Source organism: Salvia hispanica, chromosome 6, assembly GCF_023119035.1.
Source record: "Salvia hispanica cultivar TCC Black 2014 chromosome 6, UniMelb_Shisp_WGS_1.0, whole genome shotgun sequence".
Lineage (NCBI taxonomy): Eukaryota > Viridiplantae > Streptophyta > Magnoliopsida > Lamiales > Lamiaceae > Salvia > Salvia hispanica.
This window is the reverse complement of record NC_062970.1, coordinates 57,853-80,181: the sequence shown is the minus strand read 5'-3', so window position 1 is coordinate 80,181 and position 22,329 is coordinate 57,853. Positions and strand designations below refer to the sequence as shown.

General features: G+C 37.8%; 5 protein-coding genes across 5 annotated transcripts; 4 read left to right on the top strand and 1 right to left on the bottom strand.

Moving 5' to 3' along the window:
- The first annotated feature begins 1,001 nt into the window (after positions 1-1,001).
- LOC125194210 (methylsterol monooxygenase 1-1-like) lies at positions 1,002-4,526 on the top strand. Its single transcript, XM_048092305.1, has 5 exons — positions 1,002-1,405; positions 1,536-1,858; positions 3,598-3,745; positions 3,851-3,883; positions 4,174-4,526. The coding sequence occupies exons 1-5, from the start codon at positions 1,076-1,078 to the stop codon at positions 4,252-4,254; spliced, it is 915 nt and encodes a 304-aa protein (XP_047948262.1). The 5' UTR covers positions 1,002-1,075; the 3' UTR covers positions 4,255-4,526.
- Positions 4,527-6,981: 2,455 nt separating this feature from the next.
- On the top strand, positions 6,982-9,950 carry LOC125193507 (deoxyribodipyrimidine photo-lyase). The gene is made up of 9 exons (XM_048091316.1): positions 6,982-7,332; positions 7,786-8,126; positions 8,210-8,450; positions 8,566-8,723; positions 8,812-8,848; positions 9,024-9,082; positions 9,254-9,335; positions 9,422-9,493; positions 9,574-9,950. The coding sequence occupies exons 1-9, from the start codon at positions 7,027-7,029 to the stop codon at positions 9,745-9,747; spliced, it is 1,470 nt and encodes a 489-aa protein (XP_047947273.1). The 5' UTR covers positions 6,982-7,026; the 3' UTR covers positions 9,748-9,950.
- Positions 9,951-10,335: 385 nt separating this feature from the next.
- LOC125196532 (peroxisome biogenesis protein 19-1-like) lies at positions 10,336-14,074 on the top strand. Its single transcript, XM_048095088.1, has 6 exons — positions 10,336-10,483; positions 10,754-10,896; positions 11,014-11,062; positions 11,256-11,574; positions 12,947-13,263; positions 13,833-14,074. The coding sequence occupies exons 2-6, from the start codon at positions 10,857-10,859 to the stop codon at positions 13,876-13,878; spliced, it is 771 nt and encodes a 256-aa protein (XP_047951045.1). The 5' UTR covers positions 10,336-10,483; positions 10,754-10,856; the 3' UTR covers positions 13,879-14,074.
- Positions 14,075-14,793: 719 nt separating this feature from the next.
- Positions 14,794-16,764, bottom strand: LOC125197494 (IRK-interacting protein). The gene is made up of 2 exons (XM_048096248.1): positions 16,487-16,764; positions 14,794-16,410 (listed from the first exon to the last, which is right to left on the bottom strand). Exons 1-2 carry the CDS (start codon positions 16,562-16,564, stop codon positions 15,016-15,018), a joined length of 1,473 nt encoding a protein of 490 aa, XP_047952205.1. The 5' UTR covers positions 16,565-16,764; the 3' UTR covers positions 14,794-15,015.
- A 2,593-nt stretch (positions 16,765-19,357) lies between these two features.
- LOC125196728 lies at positions 19,358-22,132 on the top strand. Its single transcript, XM_048095343.1, has 7 exons — positions 19,358-19,493; positions 20,074-20,547; positions 20,644-20,813; positions 20,912-20,992; positions 21,094-21,169; positions 21,261-21,353; positions 21,719-22,132. The coding sequence occupies exons 2-7, from the start codon at positions 20,091-20,093 to the stop codon at positions 21,922-21,924; spliced, it is 1,083 nt and encodes a 360-aa protein (XP_047951300.1). The 5' UTR covers positions 19,358-19,493; positions 20,074-20,090; the 3' UTR covers positions 21,925-22,132.
- The last annotated feature ends 197 nt before the right edge of the window (positions 22,133-22,329 follow it).

The following is a 22,329-nucleotide window of genomic DNA, read 5'->3' as shown; positions in this document are numbered from 1 at the left end:
GTCAAATTCAAATACAACGTAAACAAGATTTTAATTCACTGGTAAGTTCTAACAATAACTAAGAGCATCACGATGGATGCCCTAGTGGTTGTCACATCAGCACACCCTATCTTTCTGCAATGGTGGAGCCCTAATGAATGTCTTATCTCTTATCCATTTTTCATTTCAATTTTAAATCATTGTTTTTTAATTTTATTTTAATTAAACTAAAATACCAAAATATATTATATTAAATACCACAAATGAAAAAAAAAACTGCATTACTTAATTTAAAAGTGAAACTACATCATACTTAGCTAAAAAAAACTACATTAAAACTAAAATACTAAATTAAAAAAAAAACCAAACTAGTCATCTAAATTTGGTGTGTGAAAATTGAAGAAAAATGGAGTATTAATAGTGTTTTTAATTAGGATTTAAATAATTTTAAAAAAAAAATGATCGGGCTTGGGCTCGGGCATTAGCCTGCAATGGGCGCCCGATCTCACGCCCGATGGATCGGGCTAGAGATAGGGCGCGACCGAACTCTCGGTCGTTCTCGGGCATACCCGAAACTTGCAATGGATGCCCGATCATGCCCGAACCCGATCTTAGCCGATCGAGCGTGAGATCGGGCCTCCATTGTGGATGCTCCAACCAATGTACCTCATGGATGTTCAATTAATATCTCAAGGCGTGACCAAATATAGTCAATTTAAAGTGAATCAAAAGTAACTCTCTTAAAATCAATAAAAGTTTGTAAAATTAAAAAGTGAATGAATATAAGTCTACATTTCAAATCATTATATTCAAACTTTTTGCATACAATTTTCCACTTTAGATTTATACAAATCTAACTTTTGCTAGTTAGAGATCTTTAAACATATCCCTTTTCAAGCCTTGGTATGAAAGATTTTAGTAGGAGTACTATTTAATTCAAAACACAATTGAATTAAGTGTAAAATTTAATTATTAGGATCCCATAAAAAATCAATAAATAAAAGGAGTGTTGTCATCCTATTTTGTCATCCTTCAACATACACAACACTCACAACGCACATCACACAGTCACAGTTTGTCCTAATCGACGTCGCCAATGTTGCCTTACGCCAGCATCCACGACGCGGAAGCGGCTCTCGGCAGATCCCTCTCGGCCGCCGAGACCCTCTGGTTCAATTACTCGGCCACCAAGTCCGATTACATCCTCTACTGCCACAACATCATCTTCCTCTTCCTCATCTTCTCTCTCTTTCCCTTCTACTACCTCTTCCTCGAATACTTCTTCTCCAATTCCGTCGGCCCCTTCAAAATCCAGCCCAAAGTCAGGCTCTCTTTCTCCGACACTCTCCGCTGCTACAAATCGGTAATGCGCACCTTCTTCCTTATCGTCGGCCCGCTCCAGCTCGTCTCCTATCCATCCGTTCAGGTAATTTTGGATTGAACATGCTGTCATGTGATCTGTGTTGGATTTAATCAAGATATGCTTTTTATGCTAGATCAGGATCATACTTAATGGACTAGTATTTCTGATTATTATTATTATTGTTTTAATGAAGCTGATAGGAATAAGAACCAGCTTGCCACTGCCTTCATTTTCAGAAATTGCACTGCAATTGGGGGTCTATTTCCTTGTGGAGGACTATACAAACTATTGGGTCCATAGGTTTCTGCATTGCAAGTGGGGGTATGAGAAAATCCACAAGGTGCATCATGAATACACTGCTCCCATTGGCTTTGCTGCGCCCTATGCTCACTGGGCCGAGATTTTGATCCTCGGGATCCCCTCTTTCCTAGGGCCCGCCATTGCCCCGGGGCATATGATTACATTCTGGTTATGGATTGCTTTCAGGCAGATTGAGGCTATTGAGACTCACAGTGGGTAAGCCACTTTGCATGCCTAATCCTCATGCTTTGATTAGATGCAATTTAGTCACAAGTCTCCAGCTCTTTATTCATTTAACTGTCATTATATCTGCATTGCTTTTCATCATTTGACCCAATGATGCCTCAACACTGCTATTCATTTCATTCCTTTTAACTGTTTGCTTTTGGTATCTTGATTTATCTGCTGGAAAGTAAATGCATTGGTGGGATGAGGTCAATAATAGTGGACTAACTTTGTGCCCCTCTCTCTCTCTCCCCCTTCCCTTGGTGTGCCTCTTAATTTATTCTATTTGATGTTATCTTTTCCCTTAATTTTGTTAAGGGAACCTTTTTTCCTCCCTGGTTTAGTATCTGTGTGGCTCAGTCCCTTAGTGAATTCAGAGTAGCTATGTCATTGGATGCCATATCTTTTATTATGTGTTACATGCTTACGCGTGTTTTGGTTAAAGAAACATTACGCGTGTAATGTCTCAGGTGTGACAAGTGAGATTCATACATCTTCCATTTGCCTTCGAGAGCCTCCATCTGTTGGCATCAATCTTTCTTACTTGATTGAATTTTCAGTAGCATAACTTTCATATTCTAAATTAGACTTATAAACTAATTTTGATTTGGTTAAGCTTTAGTTAACTATCACTTATGAATATCAGCACACATTAGCTACTAGCAATGTACATCAGACAGGTCATAACCGCTTGATAAGAAAATGGCTAATTGAGTCCAATGATATGTTTAGTTTTTAATTCTGGAGTAAGGGAAATCTCTTTTTGTTGAATGTAGGGAAAGGAGTTGGCCCAAGAATGTTTCAACTCCAGATTATGCATTTAGTGGTGTGTTTCCACGAGTCGTTTTAATTTTCCTGTATAGACATTATAGTTCATACTGAAGTAGCTAAACAAGAAAAAATGCTCCCTCTCCATCTTTGCTTAACTCAAGTTGTTATTTTTTTTAATTTACTTATCCTATAAGTGTGTTAATGCATGTAGTCAAAAGAAAATGCTGATGGATGCAGGGAAGCATTTATGATAATGTGACGTAGTAAGAAGTCCTTATTTGTGTTCTATTTCTCTGGTTCTCATATTCCCTTTCCTTGTTCTTGAAAAACCGTGAGCACATTTTTGTTTCTGAATGATTGTTAAGTATGGTGTAGTGGTGCACCATGCTAGAGATTCTCATTTTTCTGGGCTTGGAGTTACGCTTAGGCTTTGTAATAAGTACCACAAAGTCATTTTGTTTGAAATTTTATCTTGTCAAGCTGCAATTCATTATTATAAGCTGCGGTTGTGAGGTTGACCCAGGATGGCCTACTAAAGTCCCTACATATTGACATGATTCTTTTAATTATTTAATTGTTTAACTTTTTCCTCAGAGCTTCTCCAAGGATAATTCTTACTATATGCTACTTTAGTGAATATATCTCCCATTTCTTGAAATCTCTCTTTTGATTTAAAATTGTGGTGACATATAATTACCTTTCCGTTGAAATAGATTATCTATTGTCAAATGAAGTTTGAGAAAATGTTATTCTAAAATAAATTTCAGATTTATGCTGAAGATGTGCCACTAATTTTTACGACAAAGATATCTCGCTGGAACTTTCTGAATCGATCTGTTCTCCATAAACTGTTTGCTGCTGTCAATTTTTATAATTAATCTGAACTTTACATTGCTATTTCAACTTTTCTTCATCTGCTGATTTTCATTTGCCGCTAATGTTGAAATTGCTTTCTGCAGGTATGACTTCCCGTGGACTCCGACAAAGTATATTCCGTTTTACGGGGGCCCAGATTACCATGATTACCATCACTACGTTGGTGGACAGAGCCAAAGTAACTTTGCATCAGTATTCACCTACTGCGATTATATCTATGGCACTGACAAGGTGATTACCAAAGCGAATTATATCTTCCATTTCAAGCGTATAGTGGCTTCAATTATTGTGTTCTTACACTGCCTTTTTTTCTTTTTTTCTCCCCTTATTTTTCAGGGATACCGCTACCAAAAGAAAGTTCTTAAGCAGGTACATAACTACCTTGTCGTGTTTAATATGTAGCCGCACATGCCTAAGTTATTCATTATCTCCCTCTAATCTGAAACATGCTGAATTCTTCTTGGATGATATTGCTTGGTAGATCTCACAACTGGGAATGAATTTTCATTGCTTAGACTATGTTAAACGTAGATGAGATAAGTGGGCATACTCCGAAAGGCTTTCACCCAATGACACTGTTTTAAAACCAGTGCATTTTTCTTCTCAATTGAAGTTTTCTTGTGATGTTCTCTTAACAATATACACTGCCACTTGTCCAGCTACGCGAGGGGCTTGAAACCAAGAACGAGCAGAATGGACTTTTGCACGACCAATTTGCACAAAGCCAAAAAGAGGACTAGTTTAGGGATGACAAGATTACATTGGCTCAAAGGCATATCTAAGTCTCTGCTTCATGTCCACCTCTCGTAGTTCTTGTCATTCAGCGGAGGTTCGACTTTGCTTGGTGCTGTTAGAGTATGTCAGCTGGTAGGCTTTCAAGCTTTTACCCTTGTGTAGTTTAGGTAGACATAACCTTATATGTTTTGTGGTGTGTACCTTGCTATCTATGTTGATCCAAAAGCTTGTGATTGTTGATTTTGGTATAAGTTGCTTGCTTGTTTTTTTATTACTATATTTTTGGATTTATCTTGTTTTAGTATGCTAATTATAGATGATACATAGTTTCAAACTTCTATAATCAAAGCTGAATCTTTTGATCCAAACTTTGATTAAAAAACATATTACTCCCACATAATGTTATGACAAATGTTTTACTACTAAACTTAAACTCTTGCATTACAATAGTATGTCAAACTTGATTACAACTAATCAAAACTCATCCATCTCAAACTAGTTGGTCAATGATGGATGGAAACAAGCAAAATAAGACACTGACTTTGTACATAACTACAACATATCATCATTAGGATTCCTGCTGCCATCTTGGTTTGGGAAACACCATACCATTCTTCTTGGCTGTCTCAAGAAAGTCTACATGCTCACCAGCACCTGGAAATCCAAAAATGGCCCTGAGTTTATCCGCCATCCCAAACAATCCAACCTCCTCCTCCTCAACAACATCCATCGATGGCGGCAATCGACGCTTTGTGGCCTTGCCATGCATCTCTGCACATTCCTCAACAGCTTTCCCCTTGAAGCTCCTACTTGAATCACAATTCTCACCTCTAGGCACTCCAATTTCCCCCAAATCAGAATCACTTAAATCAATAACCTCATCATCGTCCTCGATCACAACCACCTCTGTTTCGCCTAATTTGCTACCAGATTTATCCACAGCATCCGCTCTGATTCTCTTGCTCTCCGGCTCATTATCATGTTCCTCAGCCCTGACTCTCTTGCTCTCCTGCTCATCATCCAATACCTGCCTCCTTCTGTCATCCACATTAGGGTTTTGGTCCTCGGAGGAGGAGAGGTGATGTTCCGGCGGGGTGTGGAACACTTCCAAAATCGGCTGGCTTTCGGGCGGCGTAACTATGACGAGGTGATCGGCTTCGGATTGCGTCATGGAGGAAAACTGGGCTAGGGGGATCGAGTCCGTAACATTCTCGGAATCCAGCGCAAATGGGCAGTTGAGGAGCTTCGCCTCCTGCGACTCGCTCACCTTGCAGCATTTGAGGATCGTACCAAACGGATCTTCTCCGTCCTCTGCCATCGTTACTGTAACCGTTGTTTGAGCTTAGGGTTTCTTATTTTGGGTGGAATTTGAAAAGGTGGGACTGCAATTTCCAAATTTTAATAATCAATACATGTTCAGGAGGTTTTGAATAATTATTTTATGCTTAAGGATGTAAATGTAATTAATATAAAATTTAGAAATTAATTCTAATAAATATATAATTCTACTTAATTGGTTTTCCACGTTTCTTTTTATTAGTGGAGATTAGTTTCTCATATTTCATAATATACAAGTGAGTGAGTAGGAGGTTGCATGGTGCTGAATTATAAAGATAATAACGGTTAGGTTTATGCACTTATTGTTAGCACACCTATCATTAGTGATTATTGTATATATACCTATAACATATGGTATAACATTGATATTGATTTAACTCATCCAGCTGACATTCTTTTCTTCTTCCAGAAACGAGGGGTCTAAGAACTCCGATTCTCAAGAAAAAGTCGAGGAGGTGGATCACATTGGCCTGGGGAGGAATTCACGTAGATCAGATGAGTCGAGTGATAGTATTAATGAACATACAAGGGAAGATCCGGCTACCTCCTCTCATCATCCACTGCAATTAGACAGCGAGATCTTTTCAAACTCTATCGATATTTTTGAATATATATTATTAGATTATAAATTGAATACTCATTTCATAAAGTTGAAACATGAAAAGTTTTTAGATCTTTTAATTTTCTTGTAGAAAGTGAATAAACTTTAACTATATTAACCTATAGAACTTATAATTCTAGTTATAAAAATGATAAGTAATTATCCATTGTATTTACTTCTTTATTGTGATAGATTTTTTTCATCTTCCTACTCTATGATTTATTGTTTAAACATTATATTATGTGATTTGTTTCAAATTTATTATGCTTCAATGTTGATTTGTATAAATTTTTTATTCTCATATAACTAAAGTTGTTACTCATATTGTTCATTGTTAATATTGATTCTAATTTGTTTAATTAATTTTAAATTTTAAATTAATATTTTAAAATATACTATTAATCTGTGTTATGCATATGCGTGATACTAGTTATTTCCTAATTCCTCGGTCGTTGTAAAGTAGAGGTTGAGAAATGAGACTACCAGATTTTATATAGCGATGTTTTGTAAGTAAAATGAAAAGAAAAATAGAAAAAATAATATTTTTATATTTAAATCTATCTATTTAGTGTGAAACATTCCCCAAAAAAATTACTCCTTCCCTAAGGGGTACCACAATATTGGATGAAGCAAATTAATTGGATTACAAGAGGCCCTCTAAAAGGTGGGCCAACTTGGGCCTCTCCCAAAAACAAGCGAATGAGAGGAGTCCTACGTGTCCACCTTCAAAACCACAACCGTTAAACCGTTTTGAATTCCCTCCATTTCATGACTCAGCCATTCCCTTCTCATTCAATTCAAACCTACTCTCTGCCGGCCGCGCACTTAGCTCAACCCAATGTCTTCCTCGATACCGCCAGTTCAGCCCGGCAGGATCCGGATCCTGAAGCAAGGGTCCCACCGGAACTCGGCCGGGCCGGTGGTGTACTGGATGTTCCGGGATCAACGGCTGAGGGACAACTGGGCTCTGATCCACGCCATCCATCAGGCTAATCAGCTGCAGGCGCCCCTCGCCATCGCTTTCAACCTCTTCCATCAGTTCAAGGGCGCCAAAGCTCGCCACTTAGGCTTTATGCTCAGAGGCCTCAGGAAATTGCATTCGGATCTCCGCTCCACGCTCGACATCCCCTTTTTCTTGTTCCAGGTGACTCGCAATTTACGCCTAAGTTTCTCTGTTTTCCTTCAATTTTTTTTATTTTTAATGTTTATGTGCGATTTGTAGTTTTATTTATTTGCTTTGTTTGATTTTGCTTATACGAGGGTGAAAAATTGAGAAATTTTATCTTGATATTATCAATGTTTATGGAAACGATAGCAATTGTTAATTCGTGATTGCTTGGGCACTTGCTGGAAGCTGCTTGTTGTAGCTTTTTTTTTTCTTTCAGAATTCTGGTTTAGTGTTAATTTTGTTGTTGAGTATGGTTTTAATTGTAGTAATCTCTCTCTCTCTCTGCTGCTTACTCTCCAGTGAATATCATTTTGCATAACCAAGATTACTGTATACATTAATAACTGCTAAAAACTAAAGCATACTATATCTGGAACATGGATAGTAGTTCTGGCATAGTACTGATGTTATATCATAATGAATTCATAGGGAGAAGCTGTTGACACAATTCCAGATTTTCTGAAAGAATCCCGGGCTTCGCTTTTGGTAACAGACTTCTCACCACTGAGGGAGGTTAGGCAGTGGAAAGAGGAAATCTGCAAGAGGGTAACTGAGTCAGTTTCTATTCATGAAGTTGACGCGCACAATGTGGTGCCTATTTGGGTGGCATCGGACAAATTGGAATACGCTGCCAGAACTCTAAGGGGCAAGATAAACAAAAAGCTTCCTGAATATCTAATTGATTTCCCTGAACTCACGAGTCCAATGAAAAAATGGGACTCCTCGGGTAATTCAATTGAATGGGAGGACCTCATTGTTAGTATTGTAAGGTATGATGATAACACTTGTTGAATGAATTTATAACCTGTAGTCTGATGTTGGTAACTTGGTATGCATCTAACTATATGGCCAGGCAAGGTGCAGAAGTTCCTGAACTTGAATGGTGTGAGCCAGGTGAAAAGGCAGCTCTCGAAGTACTAATGGGGGACAAGAGTGGATTTCTGAAAGCAAGATTGAAGAACTATTCTTCGGACAGAAACAATCCGCTGAAACCCAAAGCACTATCCGGCCTCTCTCCTTATTTGCATTTTGGGCAGATATCAGCTCAGAGATGTGCATTAGAGGCAGAAAAAGTACGGAAATTATACACCAAGGTGTGTTCTGCAAGTGTGCATCTTTCAAGTTTCTCTTTAGATTTAGACTTGTTAAGTCCGAAGCTTAGTTTGTTCTTGTGTCTAACAAAATGCTTGTTGCGGCTACTATCACAAGGCAGTTGATGTGTTTCTGGAAGAATTAATTGTCCGCAGAGAACTTGCTGATAACTTCTGCTTCTACCAACCACATTATGATTCTCTAGAAGGTGCTTGGGAGTGGGCTCGCAAGACTTTAATGGACCATGCCTCTGATAAACGAGAACACATATACACGTTAGTGATTGTTTTTTTTTTTCCTTGGTTCTATGGTCCATTTTTCGGAAGGGGCTTAATTCTTTGAGTAGCTAACTTTTATTTGCAGGAGAGAGCAGTTGGAGAAAGCACAAACAGCTGATCCAGTAAGTATTTGAATCTTGACATTTTTCTCCGAAGAATAACCTACTATATTCTTTTGAAAGACCCTGCCATTGCTAAGATTTGTGCTTGTTCAATTCAAAATTGAACTTCGTTCAAACTCGTAAATTATCATGTTATATTTTTCTCTTAGAAACTTCTGGGCCGTTTTTCTTTCAGCTTTGGAATGCTTCTCAGTTAGAAATGGTTCATTATGGAAAGATGCATGGTTTTATGAGGTAAGCGACTTTCTATCTTACTATTTTTACGTCAATGAATACTCTTATCCAGCCTTCTAAGGCTCTTTCAGAAACAACTATATTATCTATCAGTGATTATGAGGAATAGATATCTTTTACTATTTATCTTCCAATAACGAATATAATTTGGGATTTGTAATATGAATTCAGGATGTATTGGGCAAAAAAGATTCTTGAATGGACTAGTGGACCAGAAGAAGCACTAGCAACATCAATATACTTGAATGATAAAGTAAAACATTTTAAACTCCCTTCCCTCTGTCACTGGACTTATTGTCTTAGTAATGCACATTTTTTTCTCATTTCAATCTCCTGCAGTATCAAATAGACGGCAGGGATCCAAATGGATACGTCGGGTGCATGTGGTCAATATGTGGAGTGCATGATCAGGTCATTTCTAACCCTCCACCTCTAATAACTTTGATCCAAGTCCTTTTTAAGTGCTAACACAAGCATGTTTGATCGGGTAGGGGTGGCGAGAGCGACCAGTTTTTGGAAAAATTCGGTACATGAACTATGCCGGTTGCAAGAGAAAATTTGATGTGGAAGGATACATTGCGTATATAAAGAGGATAGTCGGCGAATGCAAGAAAAGGAAGGCAGAAGCTCTCCCTAACACCAAAGCAAAACAACTGCACACCTAAGAAATATGTGACTTTAGAGACTTGCTAACTTTATAGAGTCATATGAACTATTAGCATAACATTAGAAACGGATTCCATTTTCTAAGATTTTCTTGGTCAAAGTCTTGTTGAGTTTCTTAACATGAATTTTATTCACATGGGTATCAAACAAGCCCTTATGGGAAACACATTTATGAAGTATTCAACAATCAATACTTTTGTAATCTAGGCTGGATTTGTTTCTTTGTTTACTTGTAGTAGTATACTAGGGTGTTCGGTTGGCAAGATTAAATCTCAGGATTAAATATTTATCGTTTGATTTATGAGATTGAATTCCACAACTTAATTCTCTATGGATAGTCTAATGATAATTAGCCATAACTATTCCCTTCCATTAAAATAATCTTACAATTTAATTCTAGATAAATAGTCTCATGATAATTAGTCATGACAACCGGACGACAACTAATATTATTATTGATTACTGCTAAAAAATCTCACCTTTTTGCAACCATTACTTGATTCAAAATTGTTATAAAGTGCTATGGTAAGGTCCAATCTAGATTGGCCCAATAACTTGAATCAATCCAGGCCCAACCAAAAGCCCATATATCTGAAAGACAAGACCATCACCGGCGCTTTCTAGCGGTCCAACCGACATCTTGGCCTTCCGCCATCTCTAACTCAATTCCAGCCACAGCCACAGCCACCACTTCTATCAGCCACAGTTCAGCAGTCGCCTCAGAACAACAGCTCTGTTGGCCTCAAACTTCTTATTCTATTTCTTATTTTCCTTATCTATTTATTTCATTTCTGCTTATCAATTCAGGCGCAGTTGATCTTATCTTGTTTCAGAAATTATACAGGAATTTGGATTTTTTTGTGCGAATTGAAACTCTAGTCTCTAGCTAGAAAATAGGCTACGGAGACTTAACCACCTCGCTCGGTTAATCCGTCCAATATTACGCATTTCTTAATTGTCCAGTAAATCCTTTATTTAATGTTCTTTTCTCTTCTTTTTTTCTAGAAAGCCATTATTTTTACCGAACTCAAGACTAGATATTTTCTACACACGCAACTGATAAAAGGGGCGATTCAGTTATTGAAGTTGGAGTTGGAGAAAACAAGAAATGGCTGACCACTCCGACGATTTAGACCAACTTCTTGACAGTAAGAGGAATTAATCTCTACTTGTTTTCTTTGATTTTGTATTTGTTTGGATGAATATGGAGAGGGGCAGAACAGCAGCCAGTTGATTCTGTTTATGTTTATAAAACTATTTTTCAGGCGCTCTGGATGATTTTCAGAGCCTTAATCTCGCATCTTCTGCTCAAAGGTACAGCTTTGTCTTTCCCTTGCCTAAATTATGTTTTTTTTTTTGTGGTGATTGGATTGTAGAGAATCAAGTGGATTGTGGTTTAAGTTTTGGTTCTGGGCTGTGATTGGTTAAGGATTTTATTATGTAGTTATACTTCTGGATTCTTTTAATCTATACATGTGTACTGATGATATTTGTTGTTGGATTATAGAGGTGTGGATGATAACAGTGATAAGAATAGTGAGAACAAGCAAGACCATTGTACATTGACTGGTGGGAATGTTCAAGGGTTGGGGATGGGGTTGCCCGATTTGAAGAGCAAGAAAAAGGGTAAACAAAAGGTATCACCACCGAAGCAAGAATCACACATTACAGAGGCACTTGATCAGCTGAGGGAACAAACTAGGGAGGCGGTGAAAGGGTTGGAATCGGTGTCTGGGCCTCGACCACCAATGGCTGGAGATGGCTTTGGTGGAGAGCCAATGATAGAGGATTGGGTCAAGCAGTTTGAGGAACTTGCAGGCACACAGGTTAGTGTGGCTTGCTAAATTTGATGCAGTTTATGGTTTTTAGCTGATGGTCTTTGCTGTTTGTAAGTGGAGTTGTAAATTTTGGTTCTGTTTAGTGAGAATTCTCAAGACAGTTGAGTTTGGCTGCTGATGGTTTCTTGAGAAAGAAAGAGCAGTTAGTCCTTCTCTGCAGTTCCCTTGCAACTAAGAACATTTTTATCATTAAAATCGGATATATGCTACATACATGATCTGAACTCTTAGTTGCATGCTGTGTGACATGGTCTTTTGTCCTTAAGGTCAATGGATAGAATTGAGCAAGATGTTTAGTTGTGTAACTCTCACCTCTAAGATGCATAATCAAATTCATGAGTCTTGAAGCCAATTAATCGGATAATTTTAGCCTTGTGTACTTGTTATCCTTGTTGTGTTGCGAAAGACTACGTAGGAGTAGGAAGGATCTTGTGATGTTCATTCTCCCATCAATGAATGAATTTTATCATTGACTTAATTTAACATTATGGATTAAACCCTAACCCAACTAAAGAGTTTAGTTTGGATGGCAATTCTTGTTATTCTGTCATGTTTCATGTTATTACAATAATGATACGAACACGATAAGGACCATGTTCTTGTCTACACTACAATATAAAATATACAGTACTATATTAGTTAATTACATTAAACTCAAGTACATGAGATAAGAATGTATCATAACAACCTCAGAAATTATAAAAATATAACAATTAATTGGAAAATAGTAAAAAAGCAATATCGCGTAGAATGGTAGTGCCACGAACACGGTAAGCCTGATCACTACAACGTTATTTTCATGTGTGCCATTCCTGAAGTCTTCTGATTCTACCTAATTGTAAGGTTAGATGCAATGCACATGTCAATGAATGATTGCGCATGTACTATTTGGTACTCAGGCAGAAAAAATGTGATGTCCCTCAGTGTTCACCATCGCACACTTGTGATAGCATCTTTGTGTAATTTTGACTCAAAATTTTATGCATGCACCTGATGAACCGAACATGGTGTTTTATTGGATTAGCCATAGATGATGGAAAGTTTGCATATCATGAAACTAAATGAAGAGGATGTTGGATCGATGGTAGTGAAGTCATTTGGTTATTTGGAATTGTTGATTTCTAATGATGTCCTTGTACCACTCTTTATAGCCTGTCCTCCTCCCCAACACACGACATGGTTATGTATAATTATTTTGTCTTTTCTTCTTTTCTATCTATGTCAGTTTTTTTTTTCCTTTGGAAGCTAGCATGATTTTGTGCAGATATAGAAGCTAATGCTTGCTATTTTATTTTTAATTTTCTTCTTATTAATGTGTACTTAATGTAGAACTGGTGATAAACATGACTTATGGTTGCAGGATATGGAGTCAATTGTAGAAACCATGATGCAACAGCTCCTGTCCAAGGAAATCCTTTACGAACCTATGAAAGAAATTGGTGAACGCTACCCAACATGGTTGGAAGAGAATAAAGCTAAACTCACAGATGAAGAGTACACTCGGTATTCTAATCAACACCAGTTTATAAAAGATCTGAATCAAGTGTATGAAGCCGAGCCTGAAAACTTCAACAAGATTGTCGAGCTTATGCAGAAAATGCAAGAGTGTGGTCAACCACCGAATGATATTGTGCAAGAGCTTGCCCCGGACTTTGATCTATCAAATCTCGGACAATTGTAAGTATATTCTAGTATAAATTTTCCTGTTTCTATTCTACGTATTTTTAGCCTAAGAGGAATGCACTAGTTTGGTGTAGCATATCAAGAACATACATTTTCGCAGAGCAGCTATGTTAATCATTTAACTTGAATCAGAGAAATTGCATTTCCACACCAATCATGCAGTAGTTTGAGGAGTATTCTAGCTTGTGTTTTGTGAAAAAATGTTGAACTGAGGGCACAGATATTTGGTATACACAAAAGCTTAATACTGTGTTGGAGATCCAAGAATATGCGTTCCTCAATGAACTTCTACTGCAAATAGGTCTTCACAGTTGTGATCAATTCTTAAAGAGATAAAGAGCTTATTATTAGTTCAATTCCTTCCGTAGATTTAGCTAGCGGATAACAGCATGATTGCAGATGAATCTATTTCCTAATTCCCTAGACATGCTTCTAAGTTGAGCTTTGCTTCATGTGAGTTGCCTGGCTTTTGGCTCGTTTCATTTTCTTCACCTGCCGTATCATATGTTTCTTGATTTTGCTTAGGGGAATAGCTAATTGAGTTGTTGTTTTTGCTGCTGCAGGTCTCCAGAAATGTTTGAGTCTCAACAGAATTGTAGTATTATGTGAGCGAAGATACTGGCCCTGGGTCCTGATAATTTGCAAGTTACAGTATAAAATATGTGGGCCTTCACTTGTTAACTATCTTTGTTTTTAAATCCTGTTCTTTTGCATTAGCTTTCTGCTTTGCTGAATATCTTCAGCATTTTAATAATCTACACCAGTCCTAAGGTTTTTCAAGCAGTTTATAACGGTTTTGTTTGTATATGCTGCTCATTGCACAATTTGCTCTCAATTGTCTCATTAAAAAAAGTTTTATAATTGACTTGACTGCTTGAGTTAAAGGGTGCGGAAAGTTATTCAAAATTTGGTTAACTACACTATTTTAGTACTGATAGAAAAGGTTTATTGCCAACTGAGTTTCTTAACTTTCAAATCAAAACCACATTGGAGTTCATAAAACTTCTTTCCTCTTGCAAGACTCAAGAGTTTATAGTTTTTACCATTTATTACACAACACAAACACTTGTAGACATTTGTCTTCTGGTCACTATCCTACCATAAATTATTTTTTGTCCCAAGTTTTTCAATTGTCATACCCATAGTATCATAAAAGTTTATAACACAGAGTGTTTCCTTTCACCATCCATGACCCACTTAAAATTTACTGGACAAGGGTGTATTATTTTGTAATTTTAGTTTGTCCAATAATTTAAAAGATTTCGATTTTACCAATTCTAATGTGGCAACATTAATGAGCAAGACACCAACTACAACACTCCCATAATGTACACCAGTAATGAGCTGTATTCCTACCGGGTTAACTGACCCGACAAACAACTCAAATAGATGAGAAATGTGTAATGATTATATGGTGCTAAAAAGTGAAAAGTCCAAAAATTTTATACACAACTCATACATTGTATACCCACATGCCAAACTTGTCTTAACCTTGCAAAAAAACAAGAGAATTCAGCAGCAAAATTGACCAACTAACGAGTCAATACACAACAAACAATAACATAACTCCAAACATTTTACTTTCCACTTGCAAATTGTATCAACAATCAAAAACTACTTCTCGGTATTCCCCTCCAATTTCAAAATATGCTCATTGTCCAAATCCCAGCTTTTCACTAATCGACACAAGATATGGAGACAAATGTTACATAGCTTTTCCCTATTGGATTTGGTTCGATTGATAGGCTACGACGGGGATGGGGTGAAGCCCGCGTCCAACATATGGCTACCAGTAACCCCGTTGTTGTTGTTGTTGTTGTTGTTGTTGTTGTTGTTGTTATTGTAATACCTACATAGCACCTTGCACTTAACGACGTTATCGTACACATAGAAACCGGGTGTGACCATGATGCGAACCATGGCGGGGACGAGTTTCCTAGCCTTGTCCCCGCCCATATCCTCCATGTACACGGGGTCGAACCGGACCCCCTTATCGACCCGGAAAATGGGCAGCCCCGGGTGCAACGAGTTAGCCAAGAGGTGGACGAGCCACACGGCCTTGGAGGCTACGAAAAAGGCCTGCAAGAGGGGTTCAGGCCAGGCCCGATTCCAGCCCAACAGAGCCACAATGTCGCTCATCTTGCGGTCGCAGAACTTGCTGAAATCCTCACTGAAATGCCTGGTCCCTTTGTTGAGGACCTCCTCCCACGTGAGCTCCTGCAGCCGGCTGAACATGGCAAAGTTGGATTCGCAGCGGTCGATGGGGTTCAGAATCGGGCTCGGGCCGCTCTTGTGGAACCCGGGCGACTCGAAATCCTCGAAGAATGCTCTGTTGAGCAAGGCCTCGAGGTACAACACAAGGGCCCGAGGGTTCCTGGAGATGGAAATCTTGATGTCGTAAGGCTGCAGAAGCATAGCGATCCGGTCGTAGACTTTCGGGCCCATCTGTCGGAGCTGAAGGCCCAGGGCCCGGCCCAAGAAACGGACCGACGTCCTCGTCTCCGAAACCGACACCAAGAAATGCTCGATCACTTTAGACTCATCCCCGACTTTGATTTGCTTGTAATTCATCGATTTTCGGTGCTGCTCATTGCTGCCGTTAAAATTGCAGGTTTCGAGCTCGGATTTCAGGCTGTGGCAGTAGATTTCGAGCTTGTTGAGCTTCTTCTCGAGCTCGGCCATGGAGTACTTGAGCTTGGAAGCTTCTAGAACGGCCTCATCGCGGCGCCGGCTGGCCTGGATTAGCTTATTGGAGAGCTCCGCCACGGCGATCTTCCAGTGCTCCTCCCGCGACGACGACGAATCCGACGACTTAGGGCTCTTCTTGAGCGCGAGAGAGGCTAAAACAGATTTGAAAATGCCGTTGGGGCTAGCCATCGAAAGCCTGTGGTGGTTGTTGCTGCCCTCCAACGGAACAACCGACAACCTCTCCCTATTGCTAGGCCTGCACTTGTTGCACGACACGCCGCTCGTCTCATCGCTCTTCTTCGCCGATGACGAGCAGGTTTTGCTGCTGCTGCTGCGGCGGCTCTTCTCGGAATTCAGCGGCGTCGGGAAGTGCGTGTAGTCGCTGCTGGCCGGAGTTGCTCTGTAACTCATCCTCCCCTGCGAGAATTCCTCTTCCTCGTTGCCCTCTTCAATCTGTCAAAATCACCAAATTAAATCCATCAAATCGAATGCCCTAATTTAGATCAGAGATAGATAGATAGAGACTAACCGGAGTGAAGTGGGGAGGGTGATGCGGGGAGAGCGAGGCTTTGGAGGAGGAAGAAGAAGAAGTCGCCATTGATTTCATCTACCAACAGATTCTTTGTTTTCTCAACAAAATCAACAATTTCACAACAACGATTCATGCATGGCCTATTTATCTCTCTCAATCATTCCACAAGAGTATTTTTTGTATTTTGATTTGATTCTTGGGGGAGGAATTTGTTGAGAAATTGAGATTGAAGGAGATTAGTGAGAATTTAATGAATCATGTTTGTATGTATCTACCCCAAACGCAACAACAGCAGGATCAGTAAATGCAGCTGGGTCATTAATGCCACGCGCCCTTCTCGGATGCCTCCACCTTTACTGGTGCGTGACCCACACTCGCCTCCGCTGTAAAAGTGATTGACCTTTTTTGACTGCCTAGTCAAAACTTCTGATGCTTTCACTTTTCCCGGCCATTTTTGGATATTCATATTAATCCATAATCAAGCGACTGCATTGCTCGTCTCTCTCGTGTAACTTCAACTTCCAATTCTAAGTGATAGGTGAAAAATTTATAAAACAAAATTATATGTTGAAAATAATAAAGTGATAATTAATGGTGAGAGCAATTTGTGGAGGTAGGTAGGTCCAGTGGAGTTCCATCTCCATCTCCATCTACAGAGCATTAAATGCAGACTCATGCTACCCGTTTTGCAAGGAATATCATTTTTGGATTTCATTTCTTCAACTTTCTAGCTTTTACCTAAATTACAATTTTTTCATTTTTTCGTGAAATCTTTCATTTTTGTTGTCACCATCTTCCTTCTCTAAATGCATTGTGCAAAAATGTATCATAAAATTGAATATGCATTGGAAAGAATTAATCAACCGTTAAAACACCTAAATCGATTAATTGTCATGATCAAAACATAAATATGACCACGTAGATTTATCCTTATACTCCTTAATTACAGAAAAGCAAAAATTGTGACTTCATATTTTCTCATGAAAAAAAGAATTTGATTTACCGACTAATATTTGGTATAAATTCAAGTGCCATAGGCACGTTTCTCAGTCCATAACAATGACGTATAATGATATGAATACAAGAAAAACTATGTGAGCTGCATTCAATGGAATGAAATGCATTGAATAAGCTGTCTAACTTAGACGCAAAATTTTCTAATATATATATTATATTTATATACTCGTTCAAAATAAGAAATAAATAAAGAGTTTTATACAATGAAATTGAAATTTTTTATAGTATGAGTTACTTTGTAGTACATATTTGTTAGTGTGACATCATGTAGTTTAATGTTGGGCTGAAGGTCAGAATTTTTTTATGGTACTAATTTGTATTAGTGCGACATAATGTATCTTAATGTTGGGCTGAAGGTCAGAGTTGCAGCACCGGGCTGGCTACTCATCTGCTAGTCCACACTCCTTGGTCTCATTACCCATTTTCTTTTTCATCATTTTTTATAATTATATTATTATTATTATTATTATTATTATTATTATTATTATTATTATTATTGTTGTTGTTGTTGTTGTTGTTGTTGGAGCAGCTAAAGAAATTATGAAACGTGTAAAGCTAGTAAAAACTTGTTATTATCATCATTTAATTCTCTTAATCATTAGAAACGATATCACATACTTGGAGCTATTATTTCGTCTATATATATCTTCAAGTTAAATAAAATTCATTCAATTGTTACTTAGAAAGGGAAAAAATTAAAGTTTTCTGGTTGATATGACTGGGTAGCATGTTATGTTTCATCCTTTAACATAACTTTTTCTAGTACAAATATGGATATCTCCTCTATATGGTCCCAACAATTACTTGAAATTCCAATTATTTCTTAAAACTAAGTTCTAACCCAGTATATATATTATAAAAGTGAGAAAAAACTAACATACATTTCCCACAAATTCAAACAAATATTCTTCATCTTGAATGCTTCTCATGAGCTTAAAAGCTCATTGACATTAGGAGAATATTCCTTAAGCTTCATTATCTTCTTAGCAAGAATTCTCAATAAACAACGTCTCTCTCGATCATGGTCTTAAATACTTTGCTCACATCTTTAATCAACCCACATTCTATTATATAAAATGCAAACTCTATATATTGTACAAATTTCAAACTCTACATATTGTACAAACTAATTATTCGATTTATTTAATTGTAATTTATTATAATAATGCAATATTATACTCTCTCATTAATAAATTAATGTACTATGAGTTTTACGAAAATGATGTTTGGAGACTTAAGTGGAGAGAGAATAAAATATATGTGTGGATTAAAAATAAAATTATGTTATATTTTATTGAAAAAAGAAATGACTAACTTAAGATAAGGCGTCATGTAAAAGAATACAAGTTTCTTATGGTGAGACGTCACATACAAATTGCTTATAGTGGGACGACTAGAATAGTACTTGTATTTATCTATGTAGGCATTACTCGCATTAGTAATGGCAACATGGCTCATATTCTTATTTATTTATTTATTTATTTGATGTTAGGACTTTTTCAGTAATTTAACATACTTTTGTGTGCTAAACGTGCTTTTAGAAACAAGTTAAAAATTCGTATACTATGAAACAAGTTTAAAAATATCGTGAAGTAAAAATAATATCCATATACTACATTAAATACGTAAAACCTACATAGATTAAACTGCAATTAGTCAGCATTAAAATAAATTAAATTGTATGTGAATTAGCCTGGTAGGGTAATTAATAGATATCTAAGCTTTTGAATCCATTTAATAAAAACTTTAAATCATACTACTACAACACATTTGCAAATAAAAAAAAATTATTGAACAATAAATTTACAAAAGTATAGTACTACTAGTACTTACCATAAATAATGGGCTGGATAAAGCATAGCGCGATATTCTTTTTGGGCCTACCAGAAACTTCTCTCATCTATCTACTTCGATTCTCCTCAAATTCAATTACTCCTCAAATCTGCAGAATCGAAGTTCGTCAATCTCTTTTACGCTATCAAATTAGGTATATTCCTTGTCTTCTTCCCCAAAGTAATGGTTGGACTATGTTTATATGGGTGCGATCGATAGTTTGTGTCAGTTAATTGCCCTTAATGTTTTTCTTTCGAATTTCTGGGTGATTTAATGCTTTGATGATTATAGGTGTAATCATCTAAATTTCAGCTGTTGTATAGATATTTATGCGTGGTTTTCTAGTCGATTGCTTCCCAGGGGCGAATATTATCTTGATAATGATCGCCTAAAAAGATTATTAATCGAAGAATATGAGTGATTTTTAAAACAAGATATATTTAAAACGCCTTGTGTAGGATTGTTGTTTTGAGCTGGATGTAACTTTATCAAGCTCTGAGATTTATTGGTTGTTCCTTTCATGATCTTTTGCCCTTGGTAATAATGTTTCATGTTTGCTGAAACTATAACATTCGTTGGTAGCCCTATCTGAGTATCTGTTGGAGTAAATTGGAATCTGAAGTGAAGGTGTCTTGTACTTGTTAAAGTTATTTAGACAGGGTTATTGCTTATCATAATTTCGGAAAGGTTTATCTGTCATTCCTAATTGTTGTAATTTCATTCGCTTTTTTCAGGGAGCTAGCTTGTAGAAATGCAGGGAGGTAGAGACCCTTTTGGTGGCTTTGGGGACCCTTTTGGTGGTTTTGGGGACCCTTTTGGTGGCTTTGGACGTCAAAGGAGTATGATTTCTGAATTTTTTGGGGGAAGGGATCCATTTGACGATCCCATTTTCAGGAGTCCCTTTGGGGGAATGTTTCAGTCGAGCCCCTTTGGGGGAATGTTTCAGTCGAGCCCTTTTGGCTCTAATGGAGGTCCATTTATGAATTCCCACACTTCTGGATTCCTCCAACACCCGCCACCCAGCCTACCCCAGCAGCCTAACCTGTCAAGGGGACCAGTGATGTCTAGGGGACCGGTGATTGAGGAGCTGAACTCTGACGACGAAGAGGATGAGAAGGAGAGTGGAGAGATGAAGAGAGAGAATCCTAGAAAACATGGAAGATCGAGCAAGGAGCCCATTGTGGAGGACCCTGATGATGAAGCTACTGGTGAGTGGTGAGCTTTGTGTTGCAACATCTGAGGTGTATGTGGTGATTAGACTGGTTGGTCCTAATATCTCCTGTTTTGTTCTTCATTTCTTGTAGAGAAAAAGAGCAAGCATCTTGCTCACTGGAATGATATGAACCAGATGCAACATGGAAGGATGCAGCCTGGAGTGAATAGCTTCACTTTTCAAAGTTCCAGTGTTTCTTATGGCGGTGCTAATGGTGCATTCTACACCACATCTAGTACTAGGAGAACAGGGAGTGATGGAGTAAGCTTTAACTTTACACTGAACCCATCTTCCTTTTTAATGTTTTCATTGGACTAGGGTTGTTCTCATTTTAATGAATTTGGACCTTTTGAATCTAGTTGACCTATGAAGAATTCAAAGAAGCTGATTCATCAACTCGTCAAGCAACTCATAGAGTCGGAAGGGCCATCCACAACAAGGTATCAATGCTAATTTTTTCCTGTCCTGTTACTCCTGTATAGTATTTTTCTGGACATATCCTGATTTGACATCTCTTTTTTGAATTTGGATCATACTTCAGGGTCATTCTGTCACCCGGAAACTGAAATCAGATGGACATGTAGATACAATGCAGACTCTGCACAATATCAACCAAGGCACTACACGAGCATTATATAACATGGATACTTATTCCTTTTCTGTTTCCCCCCTTTTTGTCTTAACAAATGTGTTTGTCTTCTTGCTCAGATGAACTACCTCGTTTTGAGGAAGCATGGAAAGGAAATGCTAAAATGCATCTCCCTGGATGGAGTGAAGAATCTGCTAGTCGAGATGCTATGCGTATGTTATTTGCTTTTACTCTTGGTCTAGTCCTGTTTTCCTGATAATTGACTATGTACAACCAATTACAATGAAATAAATAGTACTAGTATCTTATTAGAGAGGTGCTATTGAGGCATATTGAAAAGATAAAGCATGGCGAGTGCATCTTTGCATGTAATGCCATTATGATATGACAACCTATTTTTTTTGGTGTGGTTAGCCGTTAGCTATAATTTATTTGTGAAGCAATTATGTATCATTTCCAACCCTGCCTTCCCTCATTTGTGTTGTTTCTCAAGTAATGGACTCTGTTTTATCTCTAGAGTAGGTTCTTGGCTTCTTAGTCCTGTGGCTGAGATGTATGAGTTGTGACATGTTTTCAGGGTCTGCAAGAATCGGTGATAGAGGGGGCTGGGCACTTCCTAGCGTTGGGAGTTCGAATAATGCAGGAAGCACAAAAACAGCTGCTGAAGGACTCCCTCAGCATTCAGGAAGAGCAAAACCTGATGTTGGTAATGGATCAGGCTCCTCATCACGTGTTAGAACGCACAGAGCTGGCAGTGGTCATCAAAACAACACGTACTATTAATTTGAGCGGTCCAGTTTCTCACACAGACGGGATCGATGGAGGTTTCTGGGTCTTGAGAGTTGCTAGCTATGTTGTGATTTACGTGTAATGTACTGTATGAGATGTTATAAGTTGAATTTAGCATATGTGTAATGACTTAATTCTCGAACACCCCCTTTGTGAATTATGTGTATGAAATTATGAATGGATGGGGAGCTGTTCGGACTTCTTTTGATGGGCAACTGCAACCTCTGTTTTAACTTTTAAGATTACGACTGAATTAATATTAAATAAATTTATAAGATTGCTAATTTTAATTAGTCAGACACTAATTAATTGTTTTATCAATTTTGTTATAACAAAATTGATAGCTAAACAATTATTATTACCCGATTATTGAAGTTGTAGCAAATTATTATGTGGCCC